Here is a 25551-nt window from a genome sequence, read left to right on the forward strand (position 1 = left end):
TTATACTCGGCATATTAGCCTTCGAGCAAGGAGGGGAGGCACAACACTGCCAGCTAGTGGGCAACTGCAGCACATGCATCACCAAAAGTAACTCATTAAACCCGCGGTAGACGTCATTCTGTTCTCAGGTGGGTACATTTCTCTGCCCACCTCTGTTGTGTCCACCAGCCATGGCGAACAGGGAAGCTGTGCAGAGCTCCATCCAGCCAACCCTATATGATGAGTGTTTTTCTGCTGGACCAGTAATCATTGGCTAAGATCACAGCCTAAACACGATGAGACTGGTCTACCATTGTAGAATCGTGCCCACCAATCCTAACCCTGGCTGACCTATGGCTCTGTCGGCTGCTTCTCCACTCCTTGAGCTGGCCTGTGGTATCAACCAAATCTTCACCAGATCCCCCTATGCCAGGTTCACTCACCATCTATATGCAGGATGGCACCTCATTGGTGAGATTCCCTGCCGCCCTCAGATCTCCACACTTGCACCTGCCCAGCTAAATGCCATGTGAGTGAGCTGACAAGACAAAGGGAGCCTTAGGGGGCCTTACCTTCAGCTGCAGATCCTCGGAGCTCTCTGTGTCCATGTAGAGAGACAGAAGTTTGGGCAGGATGTTGGCTGCGGTGACAGCACGAGCGTGCTCCGGAGTGTGCCTGCCAATCTGCCCCAATGCCCAGGCGGTGGCTGCCTTAATGTGGTCCTCCTTCTCCTCTGACAGGCAGATGGCCAGCTGTGGTACCCCCTGTAGAGTTTCAGTGTAGACACATTAGTCTCGCGAAGGAGCTGCAGGCACAGAGAGTCAAATCACTGGGCACAGCATGGCACTACTTCAGGGGTTTAGAGTTAAAACAAATGCACCATTCGTCCACGGGATGACCTGCTCCTTGTCACAGATGTTCTCATTTTAAGAATTTAAAGCAGCTTTCCATCCCACGAAACGCTGACTTTGAGAGTCCTTTGGCTTTTTTGGACCCCCACAGCTGCTAGGCGGTTGTCACAGTGTTCTGTCTGCCCACTCATCTGTTCACCCACTCAGTTCATCACTTCACTTACCCATCCTCACTGGGCCTGTTCTTTGCCAAGGACACCCACAGGAAGTGACTTGAAGCCCCGAAGTCCTGTTTCGATATCCCGCCCGCGTCTCGTACGCGTCCAGCACTCACTGGAGTTCATGCACAGCAGAACAAACAAGCACACGGCACCACAAGGTCTCCGCTTACCTTCGACACGATCACTGCCATGGCCAGAGTGTCCGAGTGAGCTGCCACATAGCCAAGCATCATAATGCCAGGCAGTCGGACGTTGCCATTGCATTCACCGATGTAGTCGACGACTGCTGCGATTCCTCCTGTGTTTGCGATGAGCTGTGACAGCTGAAATGAAGAAGAAATCACAGGTCACATGTGGCAATGGAGACAGTCGTCCAGTACGCACCGTCACATCTGCACGATTAGACCCCGTTAGGACTGGCCATTGCTCTTTGATCCAGCTCGGATTTTAGGACTTACTTTAGTTATCTGCTCCCTTGCAATGTTCTCAAAGTGCACATTTTGTTTCACACTCTAACTTCTGTTATTTGTATCTTTGTCTTTCCGGTGTCGACCCTTCCCTGTTTCGTTATCCTGGATTCGTCTTCTAATTAAAAAATCTGCTGCCACCCTACCTGGGCAGCATACCTGAGCTATTAGGCTTACTGACATCATGGCTGCAAAGCTTGCTGGCCTTGTTTGTACCAATGTGAATGAGGGACCAGAAGACAACAGTCTCCAGATGGTATCCCACCTGCAACACTCCTACACTCCACCCCTTCTGCTCTGGACGCCATTCAAGAAGACCGAGACAGGAACAGGAAGTCGTTGTCATGTGACCACCCGCACATCTCTGGGTATCCCGTTCTGTTACTCACTGGCTTTTACGACAATCACTAAAATGACAATGACAGTAGATGAGGAATTTCACGTCTGGCACCCCAGCTCTTGTCATGTTGATCTTCTACGTTATTACAGCATAAATATGGGATGTGTGACCACAGTGGGCCAGTTAATCACCCACTGGCATTGGCTCAGTCCCAAATGGCTGATCTCTTCATCTAACTGGTCATCCTACAGTACCTCCTGGTTTGCTGGCATCACATCACCATGACAGAAGCAGCAATCTGACCACTGCGGGATGCCAAGAGAAGAGGCAAAGTAAGAGCCCAAAAGACTCAAAATGGACGCCCATCAAGAGAAGCGATTAGTACGCCGCTGCACTTGTGTCTTATAACAAGAACCTCATCACGATGTCAACCTTCTGACCTGACAAGCAAGATGGTGGATTTGAGGATCTGCTACCTCGGCCAGACAGCGCTCAGTCACTGTGGAAAACAGCAGATGTCATCAAAACCACAAAAATCAAGACACAGAGATGTCTAAACTCCAAATGTGATCAAAATCAAAGTCTGAATACAGGCATAATAAGTTCATTGATAAAAAAAACGCTTTAACCAAAACAGTTTTAATTGCAGGTACAGCCGCGGCCCAAAGTGTGGAGAAGGACCCAAGTGTTGGTGTTCACCAAGTCTGCTGCTTCAGTGTTTTCAGATCTTTCTGTCAGATGTTTCTGTCGTGTCCTGAAGTAGAATGACAAGCAGCTCAGAAGTTTCCAAGGCTTTTACTGACAATGACATGAAGTTCATACAAAGAGTCCATATTGGCAGTGCTGGCTCTTCCTACTTTTTCAAAACCTCTGCAATTCGCCCTGGCAGGCTGTCTGTCCATCAACTTCTGGGCCCAATCCTGACTGATGGCAGCCGTCCATTCTTGCAGAATCAGAATTTGGGAGTTTTTGTTTGTCCACCTACCTTCTCAATGGGATTAAAGGTCTGGGGAGTTTCCTGACCATGGACCCCAAATGTTGATGTTTTGTTCCCCGAGCCACTTAGTTCTCACTTTGGCCTTATGGCCCGGTGCTCCATCATGTTGGCCACCAAACTGTTCTTGGATGGTTAGCAGAAGTTGCTGTCGGTTGATGTTTTGGTCCCATTCTTTATTCATGGCTGTGTTCTTAGGCTAGATTGTGAATGAGAAGCAACCTCACGTGTGACATGAATGGTCTCAGGATGCTTTTACTGTTGACACAGTGACACAGGACTGATGGTAGCGCCACCCATCTTTTCTTTTTCTCAGTTCATCAGAGACAATGACTTTCACCCAGCAGTCCAATCCCAGAATGTCAGTCTGTCCCTGATGTTTTTCTTTGCTGCCCTTCTTGACACCCACCAGGCCATCCTCCAAAAGTCTTCACCTCACTCCCTCCTGCCTGCTGCCATTTCTGTGTGAGCTCTGCCCTGATGGTGCCCACAGCTGAATCACCATTAGGAGACGCTCCTGGCACTCACTGGACTCTCTTGGGTGCCCTGACGCCTTCTACACCCCTCTATTGTAACTTAATCAACTTGACAGAGTCACCTCAGGCCTTGTCCCCATCGACACTCTCACCTGAGTTAACGAGAGGACCACTGAAATGACACCAGGAGGTCATTTTATGGCTGACATGCAGTGTTTTTTTTTGGAATGAAGTTCATTTTAATGGCAGAGAGGGACTTTACAATTCGTCTGATGACTCGTCAGAACGTTCTGGAGTCGATGCAAATTGCCATCATAAAAACTGAGGCAGCAGACTTTGTGAAAAGTCAGATCTGTGTCATCCTCCAAACTTTGGGACACAACTGTAAAATTGTCAGACTTGGACACTGAATGGACCAAATCACCGGCCCATAAAGAGTTCCCCTAACAAAGTCACTCAATTTGACTTCCGGGGATTGTCACCTAGTGACCCACAGTCACATCTATACTCAAAATGGTGGCACCTGTAACAAAAGAAGCGGTGGCTCTGCGGCTAAGGATCTGTGGAGGTATCCGCTTCAAATCCCCGTTACTGCCAAAGGGGGTCTTACTCTGCTGGGCCCTTGACTAAGGAGGCCCTTAACTTGCAGTTGCTCCGGGGGGAGCGCCATACAATGCCTGACCCTGCTATTTGACCCCAAGGGGTATGAGAAAACTAACAAAAAAAAAAAAACCCAGTAGGTTGGCAACAAACAATAATTCATTTTTGCTGCACCATAACTCAGGCTCGCTGGCGCCCTGCCCGGGGATTTGTTCCTGCCTTGCGCCCTGTGTTTGCTGGGATTGGCTCCATGACCCTGTGTTAGGATATAGCAGGTTGGATAATGGATGGATGGATAACTCAGATTCATAATGGAAATACCAATGCCATGCTAGGAGACAAGCAAGAATATTCGATAAGTAACCGGAAGAAGATGCGTAAAGTCAAAAACCAAAAGAAATAGTCAAAGTCGGGAAGGAAACCAAATACGGTTACCAAAGCCAAACCGCGAAACAAACAGCGATTTGAAAAATTAAGAGTACGAGTCGAACGGCAGGAGTTAAAATGAGCACAGAATTGTAAGGCACAAAAAGACCACAAACTCGGAGAGGAAGTGAACCTTCTAATGACCTTTTAAACCTGCCCTGACCCCTGATGACACGCCCCTAATGCCACAGGATGTCTCCCTAGCAACAGAAACACAAAATGACAAACAAACAAATAGATGATGAAAACGGGAATCAAAACGAGGCAACCAATCACCAAACTAATGGTCAACTCCGATTTGAGGCTATAGGAGAACCACAAAACAAATTCAACACCTCATCTATCCATCCATTATCCAACCCGCTGTATCCTAACTACAGGGTCACGGGGGTCTGCTGGAGCATATTCAAAACAAATAAAATATTGAAAAACGTAAAACACCCCGGAAAACTAATCAGATAAAACATCAAGAGAGCAGGCGGCCCCCCGCAGTCCATCAGACATGGAGGCCGAGTGTAGCAGACACAGGACAGGCTCTTACCTCAGGGGTGTGTTTGGCAATTTCTCTGATTAACGTTGCGACGTTCTTCTTCACGTATTCATCTGAATCCTTCAAGCCGGTGAGAACCGCTGGAAAGATTTCTGCCTCGACCACCATCTCGGCCAGATCCACGGAGTGCTTCGCTATCTGACTGAGCGCCGAGAACACCTGACGCTGCAATGGCACAAAAGTGAAAATGGGAAAATGTTTGTGACGCCGTCCGCCGTAGACTGTCGGAGAGCGCGCTGCTGATGGAGAGGCGTACCTTCAGTTTTGCATCAGGGTTGAGGATCATCTGCGCTAAATGAGCGATGGCCCCCGCGTCCACCACTGTCTGTGCCAGCTCCGGAGAATGCTTGGATATGTCACTGAGGGCCGAGGCGGCGATCCTCTTCAAGGCCACCTCCGGCTCCTGGACACACAACACCAGAAGAGGCACAGCGCCAGCGTCTACGACAGCCTGGGAAAGTTCTGGAAAGCACAAAAGAAATAGGGACACGTATGAGGGTGGGAGACCTGACTGAGAAACGGTGTGTGGAGAGAGGTTAATGGTTAGGGTTAGGTGGATGTATCTGGGCTCAGTGGCCCAAAGGCTAACGTTGGCAGCGGATGGATCAATGAACCCACCCATATCTTCTTGGATGACCACCAGCTCCACTCCCATTTTTCGAGTGACTGCCAGTGTGTTTCATCTTTAGTGCAGTAGGGTGTACAAGAGACGGAGCCATGAAGACTTCAAGGCGTCCATTACAGTTGAACCTTTTACAAATATGAAACACAAAAAGCCAGGCCTGGCTTCTTTACATGTCTGGGCCCACTAAGAAGGCCTCCCTCCTGGCTGCCTCACCCTAAAAATGCTGCAAAAGGCTTTGAAAGCCCCCAAACTTCAAATGTTTATCAAAAACAGGAATGAAAACCATAAAGCATGTGGTCACATTACAAACAAACTCAAAGCTCCTTCAGAATTCATTAAAGGGCACAGTGCCCTCAGTAGTTATGAAACAGAAGACGTTTGTAACCACCAGGACTGTCTCTGGAGTCGTCCGTCTGACAAAACTGAGTAACCAGGCCAAAGGAGGACCAACCCAATGGTCACAGAGTAGACCAAGAACTCAATGAACCCATCCATATCTTCTTAGATGACCAATGGCTCCTCTACTGTTTCCCGAGTGACCGCAAGTGTGTTTTATCTTTAACACAGTAGGGTGTACAAGACACAGAGCCATAAAGACTTAAAGGCGTCCATTACAGTTGAACCTTTTACAAACATCAAACACAAAAAGCCAGATGTGGCCTCTTTACTCCTCTGGGCCCATGAAGCAGGCCTCCCTCCTGGCCGCCTCACCCCAAAAATGGTGTAAAGGGCTTTTAAATACCCCAAAATTCAAATGTTTGTCAAAAACAGGAATCAAAAAACATAAAGCATGTGGTCACATTATAGACAAACACAAAGTTCCTTTAGAATTTATTAAAGGGCACAGTGCCCTCAGTAGTTATGAAACAGACGACGTCTGTGACCACCAGGACTGTCTCTGGAGTCGTCCGTCTGACAAAACTGAGTAACCAGGCCAAAGGAGGACCAACCCATTGGTCACAGAGCTGACCAAGAACCCAATGGTCACTACCACAGAGCCTCAGAAATGTTCTGCTGAGATGGGAGAACCTTCCAGAAAGATAAGCAGCTACCGGCGTTCTACCAGTCAGGCGGCAAGATGGCCGTCTATTGGCTCCAATCAGTAAAAGGCATTCAAACCACTCAGAGTATGAGGGATACGAGTCTCAGGTCTGATGAGACAACAGTTGAATTTTTGGGCAGAACTCAAAGCACTATGACTGGCAAAGACCAGTCACTGCTCATCACCTACACTGAAGCATGGCAGTGGTGCTGGCATCATGATATGGGGACAGGGAGACTCGACAGGATGTAGGAAGGATGAATGCAGCCATACACAGAGAGGTCCTTGAAAAAAAACAACAACTCAGAGCGCATGTCACCTTTCAACACAGGAATGACCTGCGGCATACAGCCAAGACGATGCTCAAGTAGATTCGGGACAAGTCTCTAACTGTCCTTGAGTTCTCCAGACTTTAACCTCATAGAACATGTGTGGCGAGGCCAGAAGATGGCAGCCTACAGACACTTTTTGTCTCAGATTTTGAATCTGTGTTTTCTGCCATGGCATAATGAATTATTTCTTGTCAATGCCAGTCTTCACTGATTCACTGGTCCTCATATTAAGTCACCACCCGGTGCACACACACACACACACACACACACACACGAAATGTCATGACCTCCCACGGCTAAAGGCAGCCAACGGACCAAGGCCACGAAAAGCGAGGTCGATGTGATCGTCCACTTTCGCAGTTAATCAACTCTTCCTGAAAGTGCAGCAGCTGCGTGTAATTGTAACAAAGCCCCCAGCAGCCCCCCGGCACATGCAGCCCGACAATTTCCTGTTCTAAAAGTTTGTCTGGTTAGCGGCTTTTATAGGCTCAGAAGTAGGTCAGTCCAGACACGGACAAGCCGAGCACGCTGCCCATTCAAACCCAGCTGAAGACATGCACAGTCAATCGGGGCTCATTTACTATAGCACCTTTCACACATCAGCTGACTCTCCGGTTTAACACAATCACAAGTTGCTCATTAGAGTGCCCACTATGAAAGGCGCTATATGAGATATTCACACTAGATTTCAAAGTCTTCAGAGTACCAGCTGGGGGAGCCAAGCCTTGGAAAAAGAACCTAAAATGTGTAGCCAGGACACTGCCCTGATGATGCCCTTTCTCAACACTGGCACAAACGCTTCTGTTCTGAGCTGCAATGGGCACGGCGAGTGAGAAGAAGTAGGAACAAGTTCAGTTGATTAAAGAAGGGAAAAACTGCAAAGAGAGATCCATAGAAAAGGGTCTCCTCGATTAAGACGTGTCATCGGGCAGCACAAAGCCCCACATTACAGCCCCCCGATTCAACGCTCATCTCTGCCTTCACATTTCCCAGATCCCACTCCACTCTACTAGTGTCACTCCTTGTGTGCCAATTCGACTCTTATTTGTGGTTCAGTGCGGTAGCTCCAGCTCTTATGGTTTAGGTGTGGCTCTTTTATCTTAATCCGATTTCAATATTTGAATTTATTTGTTAAAAATGACTATTTTTTTCAATTCTGTAGAGATTTTCTTAGTGAACATTTTGCTTAAATGATTGTCTGCCTTAGTTAACGTTTGGCCTATTAATGGCTGTTCATCTGCTTATTCTTTCTGCTGTGTGCCCAATGCTTTCCTGACTAAGGCCGAGGGGGCGGAGTCCACCGACACTGCAGCTGTGGCTCCGCCCACATCTCCATTTGAGGGACTCACAGGCCATAAAGTGGCTACTCAGACTCGGGTTCTTGTCCGGGTTTGTGTGGATTTCACGTACGCTCCTGTTTATTTTTATTTTCTGTTTTTTGGACTTTTTGCTGTGTTTAAGAATTTTGGACTTTTGGATTGTGGATGGAGTGGATTTTGCTTGAGTTTGTTTGCCTTCTAACGGTCACATTATGAAATCATTCCCTGCTATATTCTTGCTCGGCTTTCTTGAATATATATCACACATTTTAAGACAGATAAGAGTCCAGGAATATCAAAAACAACAAAAACATTGCATGCAAAGACTTCCAAGGACTGTCCACAATCTCGGACACCGAGACTGGCGTGATGCTGGCTTACCCAGCAGCGCTCAAGTTGTGCCAAGTGATAACATTTCCAGGGAGCAAAACCTGGCGACTGTTACCCACAATGACCTTGCAGAAAAGGCAACGATGACAATAACAGAGAAAGAATATATGAGGGACGTTCAAAAAGTTTTATATTTTCATTGGAGGGACAGTAAGTGGGCATTAAAAAGTTGGTACGACGCCGGGAAAATTGCATCTCAAAACGAAGGTGACGATGTACAAAAGCGATGTCATTTGTTTTTGAAATTCTTAATAGAGTTAAATAGGAAAAATATTTGAACATCCCTCGTATTATTAAAAAATAAGTACAAATTCTAATACTCCTCAAAAGCCTTGAAAAGCGCGCACTGCACAGATGGAAAAATGAAGTACAGCAGCAAAAACATCTTGAAATTTCCAAAAATCCTAGCAGTGTAAAGCAGATCAGCTTGTGGCACTGCCCACCAGCACAGCGCGTGCCCCTTAACTCTTTTAGGGCTAATTTTTTTTTTGTTTCTTATCTCCCTGGGCTGAATATTTTTCCAAAAACTAACATTTTTTAAAAAAGAACACAAAGCAATTGTTTAACATATCAAATCAACAAAAATATTTAATAAATGTTACTTGTCTTGCATGTTGTATGAGCCTGCATACTCTATGATTTCACATACATATCACATACATTTTACACAGCAAAGTCTGATGTCGCTCAAAGCAGCCAATTTCAGTCATTGCCACATTGCACTGCTTACAATACGTGTTGCTTTGGTGCCTACTTTTCAATTGTCTGTTGCTGCACTTTCTCACATATATTGTTAGTGTGTACTGTAGAGACAAGTCACCCTTTTGCCATCGTGCCATTCCACTGCCACCAAGTTTTCTGCCCGCATGAAAACCGTATTGTCACCTCTTTTCATCTTCTGAAACTTTATGAACTTTATGCATGGCATTATAGCCTGGCTCACCCCATGGGATTTGCTTCTGTTTATTACAGAAGTGAATAAAACTTTGCAGCAGCACGTACCTATCACCATGCTGCATAACCTGTCCAAAGCCACCAGGGGACAAAGCACGTTTGGACCAATGCTCCCTGAAGTTATATCACCAGTTCTGTCCCATCTCTATTTGTAATACCACAGCACGCTTCATCTCGTCTTTTGTTGTGGGTTTACACTTTGAAAAACGAGAATGCGATGCAAACGCAGCCCGCGATTCAAAAATTTCTCTGCCTACCTGTTTATCTCGTCTGACGGTAGCTGAAAAGCAGCATCAGGAGAGAGCAGCCTGAAGTACAGCAGCTGGTGATCTGTCGTGTCCAACAGCAAGCCATGCCGTCTTGTGAAGTCCAGCAGCCAGATCGGCTCTCAACGGATCAATGTCTGTGTATTTATCCCACGTGAACCTTGCCGTAGATGCATCGGCTGCGCAAGGCGCTCAACTGGCAGCAGATCCGCTGGCGCGCATCGGCTGGTGTTTGATCAGCTGATGCCGGCTTCTCACTCTCTTGCTCGATCTCCTGATCACTGTCAATAAAATCCGATTCTGAAAAATCAGAGTCCGACTCCGCGATAATGCGCAAAACATTGTCTGCCGAGTGTTTTCTTTTCTGCACTCACTTCACTTCCTTGTCACATGTCGATGCCATCTTGCCATTGTTTACATTTTGCAACTCACGCACACGCTAGGATTAGTTGCCGAGTCAACGAGTCTAGCATTCCTCCAAGCACAGAGGGAATGCCTGTGACATGACAGTGAGATTTGTCGCCATTAACAGCTGATTATCGCCCTCTATCTCTGGATGTCGACTTTAGTCGACATGCGCCCTCAACCCCTCCTGTCGACAAAAGTCGACATCCGCCCTAAAAGAGTTAAGCCTGAGAATGGCTCAATATAAAGACAGATTGTATTACTGTATTAGCATTTTACTATTCTTATGATCACTACTTGCTCTCTTGTTTTTGGTTATGTTCTATACTTTACATACGTTATTCTTGAAATGCATTCATAGTTTTCCTATTACTTATTTATTTTCACATTACGTTTGTGATGTCACGTTGTAACAAACCTGCTCAGCCACAGTGAAATGGGTCGATTGTTACCGCTCACCACTCCTACTTTAAAAAGGATGGGCCAATATCACACCCTGCAGCGCACCACACGTACCCCCTTTTTAAAATGTTCAGCTCAAACCGACGACTGAAAATATACAGCAGAGAGAAAAAAAAATAGCTAGAGGACAATATCCATAAGCGGCAAGAAATGTAATGTACAGGAGGGGAAAGAACAACAAGAATCCCTTTCATCCGCCAACCCAAAATAACCCTCAGGCCGGGTTTACACTTCACGGGACAGGACGTGATGTGACGCCTGCTCCAGCGGACGCCACACTGCTGCTGTTCATACTGCGCGCGTACTTTACGTAAATCTGGAAGATTCCACCAGGTGGCAGTGTGAGATATCAGCGCGGTGAGAACAGGTTCGGCTTCGCTGTGTTGTCAATTGCCTGAAACATCCAAAAAATTCCGAGGAAACCTTGGCACAAAATCTCTGAAAAGGACAGATGTTTAAGGATTAAATCCATCAATCCAGGGATGTGCCCATTCCAACAAAATCCCAGGACGGGACATCAGCACACACACACACTGGCGTCATTTTAGTGTCACTAAATCCCCAAACCCTGCGGTGGGCCTGGCGCCCTGCCCGGGGTTTGTTTCCTGCCTTGCGCCCTGTGTTGGCTGGGATTGGCTCCAGCAGACCCCCGTGGCCCTGTAGTTAGGATATTGTGGGTTGGATAATAGAAGGATGGATGGATAAATCTCCAAACCGGAGCCCACTGTGGAAACTCACCAGGAAAACACGCAAACTCCAGGCAGGGAACACAAGGTGCCACTGTGCTGCCCCCATATGTGTAATTATTATCAATATTCATTATTTAAATGAAGTTAACAATGTATCTGTAAAATGTAACATACATATTTAAATGCATTCCATCCTGAAAGTGAAACCAAGTATAAATCTTAGAATTCTAAATGTACAGAGAGCTGGAATGTCAGAATTGTGATGTGTTCTGTGTGGCGATCACTGCTGCCAGGTCAGGAGGAAGCCCCATAGGTATAGCAGGCCGTTTTAACATTTAATCTTTTTATAAAATTTACTATCACTCTTTTCAAATTTGATATCAATATTCTCAAACTTGATAACAAATTTCAAAAGCTCAATATCAAATTTTAAAAACTTGATAACTTTTAAAAGTGCAAAATCAAATTTGATAAACTTGATACCAACTATCAAACCTGCGATATCAAATTTTTAAAGCGCGATATTAAATGTTATAAATGTGATATCAAAATGAAAATATGGTGTGAGAGTTTAAAATGTATATATATATATATTCACATTTCAGCTGTCATGTCAATTGATATGATATCAATTTTCAAAAGCACAATATCAAATTTGCCTCGCAGTTAGGAGACCCGTCTGGGTTCGCTTCCCGGGTCCTCCCTGCGTGGAGTTTGCATGTTCTCCCCGTGTCTATGTGGGTTTCCTCTGGGCACTCTGGTTTCCTCCCACAGTCCAAAGACATGCAGGTTAGGAGGATTGGCGATTCTGAATTGTCCGCAGTGTGTGCTTGGTGTGTGAGTGTGTGTGTGTGTGTCCTGCGGTGGGTTGGCGCCCTGCCCGGGATTGGTTCCTGCCTTGCGCCCTGTGATGGCTGGGATTGGCTCCAGCAGACCCCCGTGACCCTGTGTTCGGATTCAACGGGTTGGAAAATGGATGGATGGACAATATCAAATTTTAAAATGTTGATATCGAATTTCAAAAGCGTGATATCAAATTTTATAAGTCCGATGTCAAATTTCAAAGTGCTGACATCAAATTTAAAACTCATGATATCAAATTAAAAGGATTCAACATTAGAACGGCTTTCCATACATAGGCACGTAGCGATTCACAACTGGGTCGGAGTCAAGATGACGTTTACGACGGTCTACTTTAATGATCAAGTATGAGATTAAAGCTGAAATTTCCCCTTTAATCACAAAATACACGTTTTCACTGCATCCTTATTTTTTTTCTTAGTGGCTCAAATAGTCAAATATGCTGCCATACATTCTGATGGTGTTGTGAAGGTGCTGAAAGACGTCACATTCCGACTTTTATCACTGCAAGTCACACACGCGTCGTGTTAATTTCTGAGGAGCTGCTCAAGGGACGCGTCAAATGAAAGCTGGGAGCGCGTGGCAGCCATGATGCGGGCACGTCCGTGTTCCGAGCGTGAAGTATAACCGAGCCTTTACACGTGCAAATACAAAAATTATGTACTGTATATCCACAGCGGAAATGTCACTCCTCCGGTTCCTCTTCCGAAGTTCACACACGACTCCAAAGTTCCAGCCCAACTGTTGTCAGCGGGTGAAATGAAATGCAGAACTGGAGGCTGAGCCCAAAGAGTGAAAGTCTGAACTGTAAAATGTTCTACAGTCCGTCTGCGCCGCGATAAAGAACAATAAGGTCTTCATGAGCTCACCTGAGTCTCCTGGAAATAACGGGACACCAAATTCACAACGCGACTCCCACCTAACACTCCGGTCTCTACGAGCTACAGGACCTCTCTCTTCTCATGGCCTGGGCAGATGCTGATCGGTTTAGTTTGATTTTTCCGTCTTTTCCTTTGCTGTTCCCCCCTCCTTTGGAAAAACGATGCATTTTTATGCATATTTCCCCCAGAAAAAAAAAAAAGGAAATGGGATGTCCCACCTTCCGGGGCGCCGCTGTCAATCACAGTCCGTGTGGGCCATCCACACAAGCAAACCTGACAGACCGCAGAAAAAACACATCCCGTCTGTTTATGTGGCAGCGCCACGATGTCACCGCCATTTTGTTTGTAAAAGCTCCGCCATTTTGTGTATACTAACGAGGCACATTTCTAGTTGTTATATGTTTTATAACTTCCTTGCTTTAATAATTTTGACTCATTTTGTGTTGTTTCTGGGTGTTTATTACATTTGCAGTGTCATGTTTGTTCGCCATTTTGGCTCTAATGGAGGTCAGCATTTTGTTTTGACCCCGTGAGCCAAAGTACTGCAGTGTGGCTTCAACTATAAAATGTGTCAGACATTCCCTCGGCTAAATCAATCGCCAGAACTAGTTAGAAAATTCAATCAACAGTTAGTTTTAGGTCTTCCAGATTTGGACTTTTGCTTTTTCCCCGACTGAGACAATGGAGACCCTCGCTAACCCAATGAGTTTAAACTTGTCATGTTCTTACCTGCGTTGTGCCTTGCAATGTATCCAAGTGCCCAGGCCGCTGCCTCCTTCACCCCTGGGTCAAACTCTTCCAGGCAGATCACCAGGGCCTCCAGCGCCCCGCAGTCCACCACTGCCTGAGCGAGTTCGGGCGAATGCTTGGCCACGGCTCTCAGCACAAAGGCGGCCGCCTTCTTGTAAAACCTCTGAAAGGACAGAAGGCCTTTGGTTAGTGAAGTGTCCTTCAGCCACACGCCCTTCCTTCGCTAGCCTCCGAGGGCTCATTGCTCCAGAAGGTGGTGTAGCCCCCCTCCCAGTGGCCAAGTCCAAATACAGCACTACGGCCCCCTATCACATAAGGAGAAGAATAAGGAAATGGCCTCAGGATGATGAAATGTATTGCAGGAAAGGAGCTATATGCTGTGAACCTGGGGTACTGCTTTACTGCTATTGGCTGACCAGTTCAGTCTGGACCTTAATGGCTCCAATTCACTGCCCTCAAGTCACAATACGCAGATGAAACAGCCACTCGCATGGCAGCTTATAGACATAAAATTCACAGCCTGCTTGGCATCATGAGGTCCAAACAACAGTCGCCATCAGAAGAGGACTCAAGGGAGTGAAGGATCAGTTGATAAAGGAGTTCCATGTAATCTCTAAGGGTCCTCACCAGCTCTATGCCCATCACCTGACAATGACTAGGCAGCCAAATTCTGCCCACTGTCACTCTGTCATCAGCAGCCCTGCTTGTCATTCTCGTGACCCACTCTGCCAGTGAGCGGTGAACTGGCATAAAAATAAATCTGTGGATTAATGCAGCAAAAAAAAGTGAGAAGTGACATGCTGCAGATGTTAACCAGACCTCTCAGAGCAGAGCGTGTGCACAACTGAGGTGGGCACTCAGCCAACAGGGCAGGATTGGTATGAAGGCTCAGGGTGCGAGAGAAAGGGGGCACTGCTGTGATCTCCAAATCAGAAGCCTCCCCTCCTTAGTTTCAGAAGGCCATTCTCAGTCAATGGAAAGGAGACACCACTTCAGCCCCGAAATGCCCAGCCAAGTGCCGATCCACCAGCTACAGGAACACGCATGGCCGTCAGTATGTAAAGTGACAGCGCTGGGCGGCCGTCCAGCACACGTCCCAAAAACACTCTGGCCAGACAAATCATTTCCTGCAGTCCCCAGAGCGTCTCATCTTGAGAATCTAAAATCAAAAGACCTTTCTTGCTCGAGGGAGGCATCAGATTGGTTGCATGTGCCACTCAAGCTCTCCCTCCACCACCTCATTAGTTTCATTTCACTTATCTCCATGGGACGACGCCCCCGGTGGTCTCGGCCCACTTGCTCTTTCATTTAAGCACTCCCCCTTGGCTGCAAAGTAAATCCCAACTAGCCGAGTATGGGCAGCTCGGTGCATGGCGTCACAAGCGTCAGGTGGCCATCTGTCTAAGGGTCCTGGCCTTCAGCGACCGGGTGCCACAAAGGAAACCGGCAGAGGGGCTCAGGGACAAGACTTACATTTTGATCAGACAGGGAGTACACCAGCTGAGGAAGAATGTCTCCTTGAACAACGGCCTCTGCCAGGTCATCGTTGTAATTGGCCAGCCTCCCCAGAGCCAAAGCCGCTGTCTGCTGGATCGTTGGGACCACATCCAGGAGAAGAGGCCTCAGCAGGGACATTACACCTGGAGCAAAGAGAGGAAAAAAGAAACAAAAGAGAGAGCATCAAGGACCTCCATTTGAGAGGGGCACTCAAAACACAAACACACAGCTTGTCAGGGCGAGTAGAAAGGTCAGTAATGTGTCCCCAAGTGGTCATCGAGTGGAAGACTAAGCCACAGGATTAAAGGGGCAGACCCCGCTACCGTGTGACGGTGCATTTCAAAGTGTCTGCCAGTTCAGTGCCAGACCAGGTGGCATCATGCCCGGTTTGCTTTGATCTCAGGGGCTCACAAACCTCAACATCAAAAATGTCAGACAGGCCACAGTAAGTAAGTAAGTTTGAAAAGGGAGAGGGGAAGCATAAATAAACCTGGCCCACAGAACATAAACAGCGTTCACTAACAATTAAAGAGTAAAATATTCAGAAGAGCACAAACATCAAAAGAAAAAAAGTCTGAAATCCAAAAATCAAAAAGAGAGTTCAGAGGCAGAGGAATCAGAAGAGACAGCATGAGATATTAAAATGACCAAAAACCAAGCTAAAGTCAAACCGATCGTTCATCGAGTTCAACTCACAAGCCGAAAATCAAAAACCACAAACTGAGCAATAAAAAAAAAATCTGAAACGGGAAGAAAGAACACAAAGGCAAACCAAAGAGCGCCAGTGGCAAAGGATTTCAGATACTCCACTGTTATACCATTGCAAGTATGAAGTCACAAGTGAATCGCAACCGGAGGAATTCTGGGAAAGATTAGCATGGATAAGACAGACACATATATATTGAAATGGCGGCACCCATAAGAAAAAAAAAAAGATGCCATCATGGAAAAATATTACAGACTTTCAATTTTGTCAAGAAGCTTCTAAATAAAAATCAGGAGTGCTCTCCCCTAGCCTTTCTCGTATACTTAGATATGGGGATGGATATTTGAGGAGGAAACTAAAAGACAAGGATTATATTTTTATATCACTAGTGGGCTTCGCTCTTCAACCCCCCAGCCTGCGTTCGTGTCTCTGCCGCTCACGTGTGTCGATTTCACTTTCACCAAACAACAAATCTTTTCATTCTCTCGGATACGCTGCTTCATTGGGTAGAAACATGACTTTTCCCTGATGGCAACACAAATTAGATGATCTACAAGTCTCCGACTTAAAGTTTAAATCCCAACAATAACTTCGATCTCTTTTCGCTGTTCTGTTATTTCACCGAGTAATATTTTCCATTTGTGAGCGCTAATGCGATCTTTACTATCATTTTTTTGAGACTTTCGAGTTTTCGTACTCACGTTATCTCTAATCTGCTCTGCATGTGCACCGCGCTGACGTTTTTGAATTTTTAAGACGTTCTACTTTGTCATCTACTCTTTGTCTTTTATTTGCAGGCCTGGGCGTGGACTCGTCCCACAAGATGTAGAAGTGTCTCTCTGAGAAAGTCACGTCTTGTCTCTCTTCCCAAGATTTTTTTATAATAGACAGATGTACATTAAAGAACCATCAACAAAAAATCTAATCAAATTAATAATATATTGAACTATTATTATAAAAGTATCTACATCAGTAAACGAAGGTTGTATATATGCACGGATGCCAGAGGCCAGAAGCAAGCCACACCGAAAGCGCACACGCATAGCGCCTTAGAGCCCCAGAATCAAACCTAGCGGCTTCCCAGAGTCAGTAGGTGGCACCCGAACAACACAACACACCTAAGGTTGTATATATGCATGGATGCCGAATGCCAGAAGCAAGTCGTGCCGAAAGCACACACGCACAGCGCCTCCGCGCCCCGAAGTCACTCCACTCCACTCCACTTCGCAGTGCCAGCAGTCAGTGTTCTCGACTCCGCAGTGCCAACAGCTACTCCACTACACAATGCCAGCAGTCAGTGTGCTCTAATCCACTGTGCCAGCAGTCAGTGTGGCAGCTGTCAGTGTGGCTTATTTGAATCACATTGCGGTAATTCAGTGTTAAAAGTAAGTTCAATTATGATTCCTAACATGATTTTTTTATTTCCAATTTACTTCATTTAAACCTTTGCACTCCGATATTTTTTTTACTTATGAGTGCAGCAACTCAAACACATTTTGGACTTCAATGATTTAACAATTAAATGTCAATTTTAGTTTTAATATATTTGTACTAAAATTAACCAATTTATTTATTTCATTAAATAAAACCTTTCCCAGGAGGCTCCCACCCTCCATGATTTTTCATCCCTCCAAAGATCGGAGGGAACAGAAAGTGATTGCCATTCTTGGATTTGCGATTCTTTAGAGAATTGGGGATTTACTGGTAGTTGAATAAATCGGACTCTGCAGCTGCATGAATACAAAGGTAAACTTCCACTCCCGGTTAGCGGAAATTGCGCAAAGGTTGATAGAAATCTGTGTTTTGTACCTAATGCTTGTATGCAAAACTTGGTTGACCGAAGTGAAAGCATGCTCAAGTTATCGTGTTTACACACGCAGACAGACAGACAGACAGACAGAATCCCAAAAATGGTATTTTCTGACTCAGGGAGGTCTTAAATGTCAAGATTCAGCAAAATCTCGAAAACTGAATTTTTGAAGGATTCCAATACTTTCCCTAAACTTTGTATACGAGAAAGTCAGGGAGGTCTAAAATGTCGAGATTCGTTGAAATCTCAACATCCAATCTTTGGATGATTCCAGTACTTTACGAGAAAATAAAAAGGGAATGTGAAAGCCAAAATCCTTGAGCCCAAATTAGACGCATTGATCATTGAAGTCCACGTAGGAATTAATCTAAAAAATCATCAAGCGTGGCCATCAATCACTGAACAATCATGCAAACAATTCACTTGCTCTGCTGTGACGCACACCAAACCCTGCCACTCAGTGACTAGGAGAATATCGATACGCCGGCTGAAATACCTTTTGGTCGCTGACTGTGTGTCTGCTTCCTGCTTCACAGGTATAAACAGGGGCTTATGACCAAAATCAGAGCCCTCAATTCTCTGTCAGTACAACAGCAGCTATCCTGTTGAAGAAACACTAAGCATCTCCAAAATATTTATTGAAAAGGTGCATTTTGATGACAGGAGTAAAGTGGGTGCAGTTTGAACAACAACAACATTTATTTATATAGCACATATTCATACAAAAAAATGTAGCTCAAAGTGCTTTACAAAATGAAGAATAGAAAAATAGAAGACACAATAAAAAATAAACATAAGTCAACATTAATTAACACAGAATAAGTAAGGTCCGATGGCCAGGGTGGACAGAAAAAACAAAAAAAAAACTCCAAAGGCTGGAGGAAAAAAAATAAAATCTGCAGGGATTCCAGACCACGAGACCACCCAGTCCCAAAGGCTGATCACCCAACAGCTTTGGATCAGGAATGGAGAAGCTCTGTCCATTCGTGGCACATCTGGCAAGAGCAGGAACGACCATTAGACAGGTAGAGGCAGTGCAGACACTACTTGAAGGGACCTACGAAGAGACCAAAGACTGGAGATACTGAGGAGCAGAGCCGTTCAGAGACCGGCCAGTCAAGTCAAGCATTTTGAACTGGATCCATGAAGCAACAGGAAGCCAGTTAGGGAGACTGAGGAAGAAGAGTAGTAAGAGTGAAATGAGCAACAGAGAAGAGCAGTCAGGCAGGACGAGCTGAAGAGGTCTGATGTCAGCTGAAGGAAGTGTCACCAGGGGAGAGTTGCAATAGTCGAGCAGAAGAAGAACCAATGCCTGGATAAGGGGTTGTGTGGCATAATAAGTGACGAAGGGTCAAATCAACTGAACGTTATGAAGAAACAAAAAACAGGATTGGGTTATTGAAAAAATACGTATGATGAATGAAAGTGGGGAGTCCAGAGTGAAGTCATGATTCCTGACCATGACTAATGGCGAAAGGGTGGCATCTTCAATTGAAATGCTTAGAGAAAAATTTGAGGAAGGAGAATCACAAGACAAGTAAAGGAAATGTGAAAGGTGAGGTTTAAGGTGATGATCGTCCATCCATGATGAGACAGCTGGAGATCTGGGCGGATACCTGTGGGTTGTAAGAGGGAAATGGGAGGAAGATCTCTGCATTATCACCATAGAGGAGACAGGAGAAGGAGCCGTGAGAGGAAATAACATTACCTAAAGAACAGAAGTAGAGAGAAAAGAGTAGTAGACCCAACACCGATCCTCAAGGCACACCTGTGGAGAGTACAAGGCCAGAAGCGACAAAATGTGTGGTCAGGAAGGGTAGGACCTGGACAAGTCCAAAACAGAACCACAGATTCTGAGTTTATCGAGGGAAGAGATAAGCAGGTAGTCAAAAGCTGAAAAAAGGTCAAGAAGGATAAGTGATGTGCTTTTTTTAGATGCTTACCCTTGCGCGTCGTCGAGCTAAAGTGTTGTCGTTGTCTGCGTGTTGTTGTAAAAGTTCCACGGTGTCACGGCAGTAGTGGCGGCGCAACTCTAACGACACGTGAATAATCCCGCCCACTCTAAAGCGGTACTAAACTGCGGTGGAAACGCAAACCGAGCCGAACTGAGCCGAACCAAGGTGAGCTGTACTGAACCGTGCTGTGCCGTACTATGCAGTGGAAAAGCGACTATTCAAGTGTCTGGGACAGGATGGTCATTCTCAGTGGCAGATTGAGAAGACTGGGAGAGGCTTTCTCAAGAACTGTGATCAATGAGACTTCTTGAAGTCAGTAGGGAAGATACGAGAGGTCAGCGAGGCACTAAAAAGAAAAGACAAATAGAAGATCAAGGAGGGAGAGATGGACTGGAGGAGATATGAAGGAACAGGTCCAGTGTACAGGTGGGGAGTCAGGAATGTCAATGGAGTTTACAGGAAAGAAGGATGAAAGAGGGGTCAAAGGTAACGTTTGGAGCCTGGGGACTTTGGAGGTGAAGAAGGAAGTAAAGGAGAGGTGGATGATGGTTCTGAATCAACAGAAGGACTTAAGTGAGAGGAGCTGAGACCCCTGCATTGAAGAAATATGATTTACTACTAAAAGGGCATCAAAATGTCTCCCACCCTCGATGGCAACCCAATTTTGTTAGGCAGCACCTGAAGTGTCTCAATGTGTACGTCACACAGATTGCCAATCAGTCAAATAAACACACCAGGAAGAGGCACCCTGCTGAATGGCGGCCGAGTGACAGTCTTTGGCTAGGAGACCACAAAGGACTAAAATGGACTCAACTGGACTGAACATCTGCAAGCCAACCAATGGAAGCCGACACAGTAGCAGTTCTCCTCTCCGTCAACAAACCAATGCTTCCAGAACCTGTGAAGGACCAGGCGGGTGTTTAATGACCAGTAGCTTCTTACCTGCATTTTGTAGAGTTTCGATGTTTTGCGGCCGTGTAGCGAGTTCAGCAATGGTCTGCACAAACTGAGTTCTGGCCTTCTGGTACTGTTCAAACACTGTAAAAGAGACGGCAGAGAAAATTATAAGAACACAACTGCAACGGGGTGAAACCCACGTGGACCAGGTTAGAAGACACACTGAAGTAGGTACTCGAGTAGGCGCATCATGTTGGGTGCACATGGCGATGCTGAGCGGTGGGCTCAATCGCCTGTTCTTCTAAACTACTTTTCTAACTTTTAAACATAAAACACCACCATTGCCTGGCTTCAAAATGAGAGCAGCTTGTGCTCCAACTCATGGCGCCTGCTGACGCCACCATGTTGAAGTGGCTGCCATCCCACCGTGGTCCTCTGTACTCAATTAAGAGTTAATGGTGTGAGTAGTCCAGCACTATCAAGCATGTTTGAGAGTGTAGATTATCACATCATAATATAAAAATGAATACATCACAATATGAAATGACAGTATATTGTATTAAAACTTTTTTATATTGTACATTATGGCACACCCCCTGGCAGAAATAAACCATGAGCGACTGGTCTAACGCTTAAATCGAAGCGCAGAATCAACATCCAACTCACTGGAATTCAACAAAGTGCAACTGCACCCCGCTGTGCCTGCAATGCCACTCATCACAAGCTCACTCAGGGTTGCATTTGCAAGGCGTCTCGCGTCTCTCACAGTTACTGATACAAAACATACAATGTTGTTCATTCCAGCAGATGGCGCATAAACGGTCCTATAGCTTAATGAAGGAAATTAAAAATGAAAAAAAAAATGATAGGACATAAAAAATGGCTGAAAGAAGAAGCAGGAATCCCATTGGCTCTCACACAGTCAGACTACGGGAGTCTCAAACTCGGGTCCTGGGAGAGCCCCAATGTGTGTTAATGGAATTGGACTTCCTGTACTTCTGTTCTCACTTTGATACGTTAATGAGGGCAGATCACCAGAAGGTTAAATTAGCACTCCTTCTTGTTTAAATCCTACACTTTTTTCTCTTTTTACTTTCCTTCCTGAAGTTACAGTGCCAGCTGGTCTGTTGCCTCAGTTACATGTCATTTATGATCAGAGTCACAGTGGCAATGTCTGTAATGCACCATCCGTTGGAATGAAAAGTGCAATGTATTTTTACAAGAAATATTCCAACAGACGGCACATCGTAAACGTGAACACCAAATGCTCCCAATAGAGCCAGACAGAGAGAAATCATTTATATACTTCGATGATGCCGGTGTTGCGTCTCTATGTATTTGCACACGTCCATTCCCCACAGCACAAGGTGTGAAACTACACAACACTCAGTTTTAAACAAACAGTGCCAACCTGTGAAATGCCAGCCAGATGGCTTACGGTCTGTTCTAAGGTCACGTTGGGTTTCACTCGGCTGATGTGCATCTCCAGATCTTCCTACCGAGGCTTTTAATATCTCAGTCTCGAGTTATTTTAGGTCACTTCCTCCTGTATTTATTGATTTTATTTTGTGATCCTGCTGGACCAGGACATCTTAATGTACTGGCACAATGGGCACTAGCCAGGGGTCCCCAGGAACATAGGGGCTCACAATGTTTCTGATGCCTAGGAATGTTTCTGTTTTGGGCCCCAGCGCACTGCTTTGCCCAGGGGCTCGTGATGCTGGTAAGATGGCCCTGTGCTGGACTCTGATAGTCACTTTGACTTTCCTCCTCTGCCCATTTCTCTAGTGTTAAGTGACGTTCAAAAAATGCAAGTCAAGGGTTGATATCCACACTCACTCACCTCCTTAAGGACTCTTTGTTAAATGTTATGCGGTGTTGGAGAATTTGGTAGATTTTAGCCTATCTAATCCCAGCAGCACTTCTCCCACTAGAATTTTCCAAGTCACTTAGCATCTCCTTAGTTGTCCCGAACTGCTGGGAAGTTATCCATTTCCTCACGTGTGACAACTACATAACATGGAGACCAAAACTGTACGTAGCACTCCTGGTGAGGCCTCCTTAGTGTGTTACACAGTTTAAGCATAACCACCCATGACTTGTACTCCAACACTGGGGGCCGCTGCACAACCTAACACACTATTAGATTTCTCAATGGCTTCCAATCACTGCCTAGAGGTGTTGAGTGACCAGTCCACTGTGACTCCCAGGTCCTCCTCCTAAGGGGTCTTTTCAAGTTTCAGACCCCCCCATTGTGTATTCAAATCAAACATGTTTTCTACTTACTTACAATAAATCCCTCTGCCATGAGTGTGGTGGTGCTGGGCTCTCAACTGTTCCGAGTGTAGTGTCATCTACAACCTCACCCAGCTTGATAGTTTCTGTGCTTTAAGGAGATCAAGTCAAGTTAAGTTGGGGAGCCTGCACTGGTACAGTGAGGTGCCGCACTCACTACATGACGAAACAACTCGGGATCCCAGTTTGCAACCCCCCCAGGCAGTCCCACCCTCTGGAAATGACCCTGTATCTGCCACAGCCAGGTGTTATGTGAGCGACCCCTTGGCCTGGTCCTGCCACTTGGGTCCCCAACAATGACGATCTTATGAGCCAGATCACCCTCGGGGAAACGCGCCACACAGGTGCTGTTCTGTTAACTGATGTTCCCTCACAATGCAGGTCATGTGCCTCATTCAGGACCCCGTGAGCAACACGAAGTCAAACCAGCGGGATTTTCCAGAGAGCCACAATACCAAAGGAGTCCAGTCTTCCAGTCCAGCGTCCATGTCTCACAACCATATAGCAAGGCAGGAAGCACCAGGACTCTAAAGACTTGGACCTTCGTCTGTCTGCAGAGATATCAGGAGCGCCACACACCCCTTTATGACCCTGCCATGCTCTCCCAATCCGTCTTCTGACTTCATAGGAAGAGTCACATGAATGTCACTGCCGAGGTAAGTAAACCTCTCAACAAGGTCGACACTCTCTCTGCAGACAGACACACTGCTGATGGCCGTGCCCAAGAGGTCATTAAAGGAGATGAACTCCCTAAATTAAAACGAAGTGTGGCTTCAACACTCATACGTGAGGGGTTGCATTTTTTAAAAGTGTTTTTCTACGTTTTACCCTCCTCCTTTACTGTCCATTCACCTGCTCCTTTATACCGCAGTCCCTTTGTAAAAGTCTCCCATGTTACAGTCTGGACGCACCAATATTTGATGCTGTCTCGAGTCTCTTAACGAGCACTGCTTTTATCTTTATATAGACAAAGAGTAATCCGGCTCGCTTAACTTGTTACATCTCTACCTTCACACCTTATTCTAGTGCAGTACAGTTATACAGTACAGTACTGTTCTAATTCCACGCGCAGGTTTGTGTAACAGCAGCGCTGCCTGGCAACGCTCGTAAGCCATCAGCTCAGCGCCCATCAGCTCGAACTCGGCTGGAACCTGAACTGATGAACTGAGGGATGAACGCGGCTCGGCCGGCGGTACCTTGAAGTACTTGTCGCTGGCTCATCGTTTCTGTCGGCTGGTACGGAGGTCCTGAAGAGTCCCAAACGCGCGCCTGCCCTGCCGCCCGCTGCTCTCCTGCTCAGCTCTCCTGCTCTGCTCTGTCTTGCTTTGCTAATGGTAACCCTTCTGAGTTTGGACCGTCGCCTTGACAACGACCCGGAAGTGAAGTCTGCGCGCCTGGCGCCGCAGCAACAGCGGCTTGTTGGTAAACACGGCGCGTAAGGTGCTGCCCCGGAGAGAAGACGCGATTTGCCTCTCACTCCATCAAAACAGGGAGACAGAAGCGGACACATGTCACTCTCGCGTATCGAATGTGAGGACTTTCTGGCGGCTATAGATTTTTCTAACTTTTTTTTTCCGGGACTGTTCCAACTTTCGTGGGGGCTTCAGTTTCTTTTGGAACCAAAAACGTAGACGCGAAGCAGAGCTGAAAGACATTTGATTCATCGAATAGTTTCAATATTAAATCATCTGATACTTTATTATACAAATATCATTTTAACTCCAGACTTCTTTATTCTGCTTTATCACGTAGTGCCTGTCGCCCCTGCAGTTTTTGACGTGGTATATTCTGACAGCGGCTTGCAGTCTTTGCCGCACTTTTTCCATTTCTTTCCGAATCGGCGACTCACCGAGATGTGTCGTTTTCGGTCTTGTCACTTTGTGGACTGCAGGTACAAATTTAAAAGCGCTGCGCTTTAAGAATTTAAAAAGTCCTGTTGTAACGAGCATCGACGCAGTGCCTCGTTGTGTTAATGAGAACAAGCAAATGGGCAGCAGCAGCACCACCACCGGCTCTCCACGTCACCTCCTCCGCTGCTGCTGAAGTGAACGGCCGCAAAAAGTAAAACTGGCAGCCGACGCAAGTGAGCGCTCTCCTCAAGCGTCCCCATCTTGTTAATTCAAGACAAGCCGACCCCCTGAGACCCCCGACACCGTCTCTCAGTCCTCTTGTCTGACTCTCTTGTTTAAATCTCAGATGGGTTTGCTCGACCCTCCTGCAAAGAACCTTCCCGAAGGCATAGCTGGCATTTACTACACCGCGTTGGTTCAGGGACCACCCTGTCCCAATGGGAAGAAAACAAAAGAACAAGAGCCGTATTAAGACTGTAGGGAGTATGCGAGCAACCATCAAGGAGAGGAATATAGCAGACAAGGCAAAAGATGAGCCAAAGAGCACCTTACAATAGTTTAATAAAGAGCAGACAAGGGGGAGGTGATGTGCACCATGAACAGTAAAGGGGGATTAAAAATACAGACAGTGAAAGAGCAGATGAGCTAAACTTGCACTTTA

At 46.1% G+C, this 25551-nt stretch overlaps 1 protein-coding gene across 2 annotated transcripts in view; it reads right to left on the bottom strand.

The window, feature by feature from the left end:
* The window catches only part of spag6 (sperm associated antigen 6), a 32416-nt gene extending 7258 nt beyond the window's left edge, over nt 1-25158 (bottom strand). The window contains exons 1-8 of one of the 2 annotated variants that reach the window (XM_039754247.1): nt 24890-25158; nt 20791-20886; nt 15354-15520; nt 13860-14043; nt 5161-5366; nt 4896-5069; nt 1222-1374; nt 552-743 (exon numbers count right to left, since the gene is read on the bottom strand). In XM_039754247.1, the coding sequence (XP_039610181.1) occupies nt 552-743; nt 1222-1374; nt 4896-5069; nt 5161-5366; nt 13860-14043; nt 15354-15520; nt 20791-20886; nt 24890-24989 (1272 nt within the window). In that variant the 5' untranslated portion in view covers nt 24990-25158. Of the gene's footprint in view, nt 1-551; nt 744-1221; nt 1375-4895; nt 5070-5160; nt 5367-13859; nt 14044-15353; nt 15521-20790; nt 20887-24236; nt 24421-24889 lie in introns of those variants that run through there. The other variant, XM_039754249.1, reaches the window with a different exon arrangement.
* Nucleotides 25159-25551: the final 393 nt, after the last annotated feature.

This window comes from Polypterus senegalus, chromosome 5 (assembly GCF_016835505.1).
Source record: "Polypterus senegalus isolate Bchr_013 chromosome 5, ASM1683550v1, whole genome shotgun sequence".
Lineage (NCBI taxonomy): Eukaryota > Metazoa > Chordata > Cladistia > Polypteriformes > Polypteridae > Polypterus > Polypterus senegalus.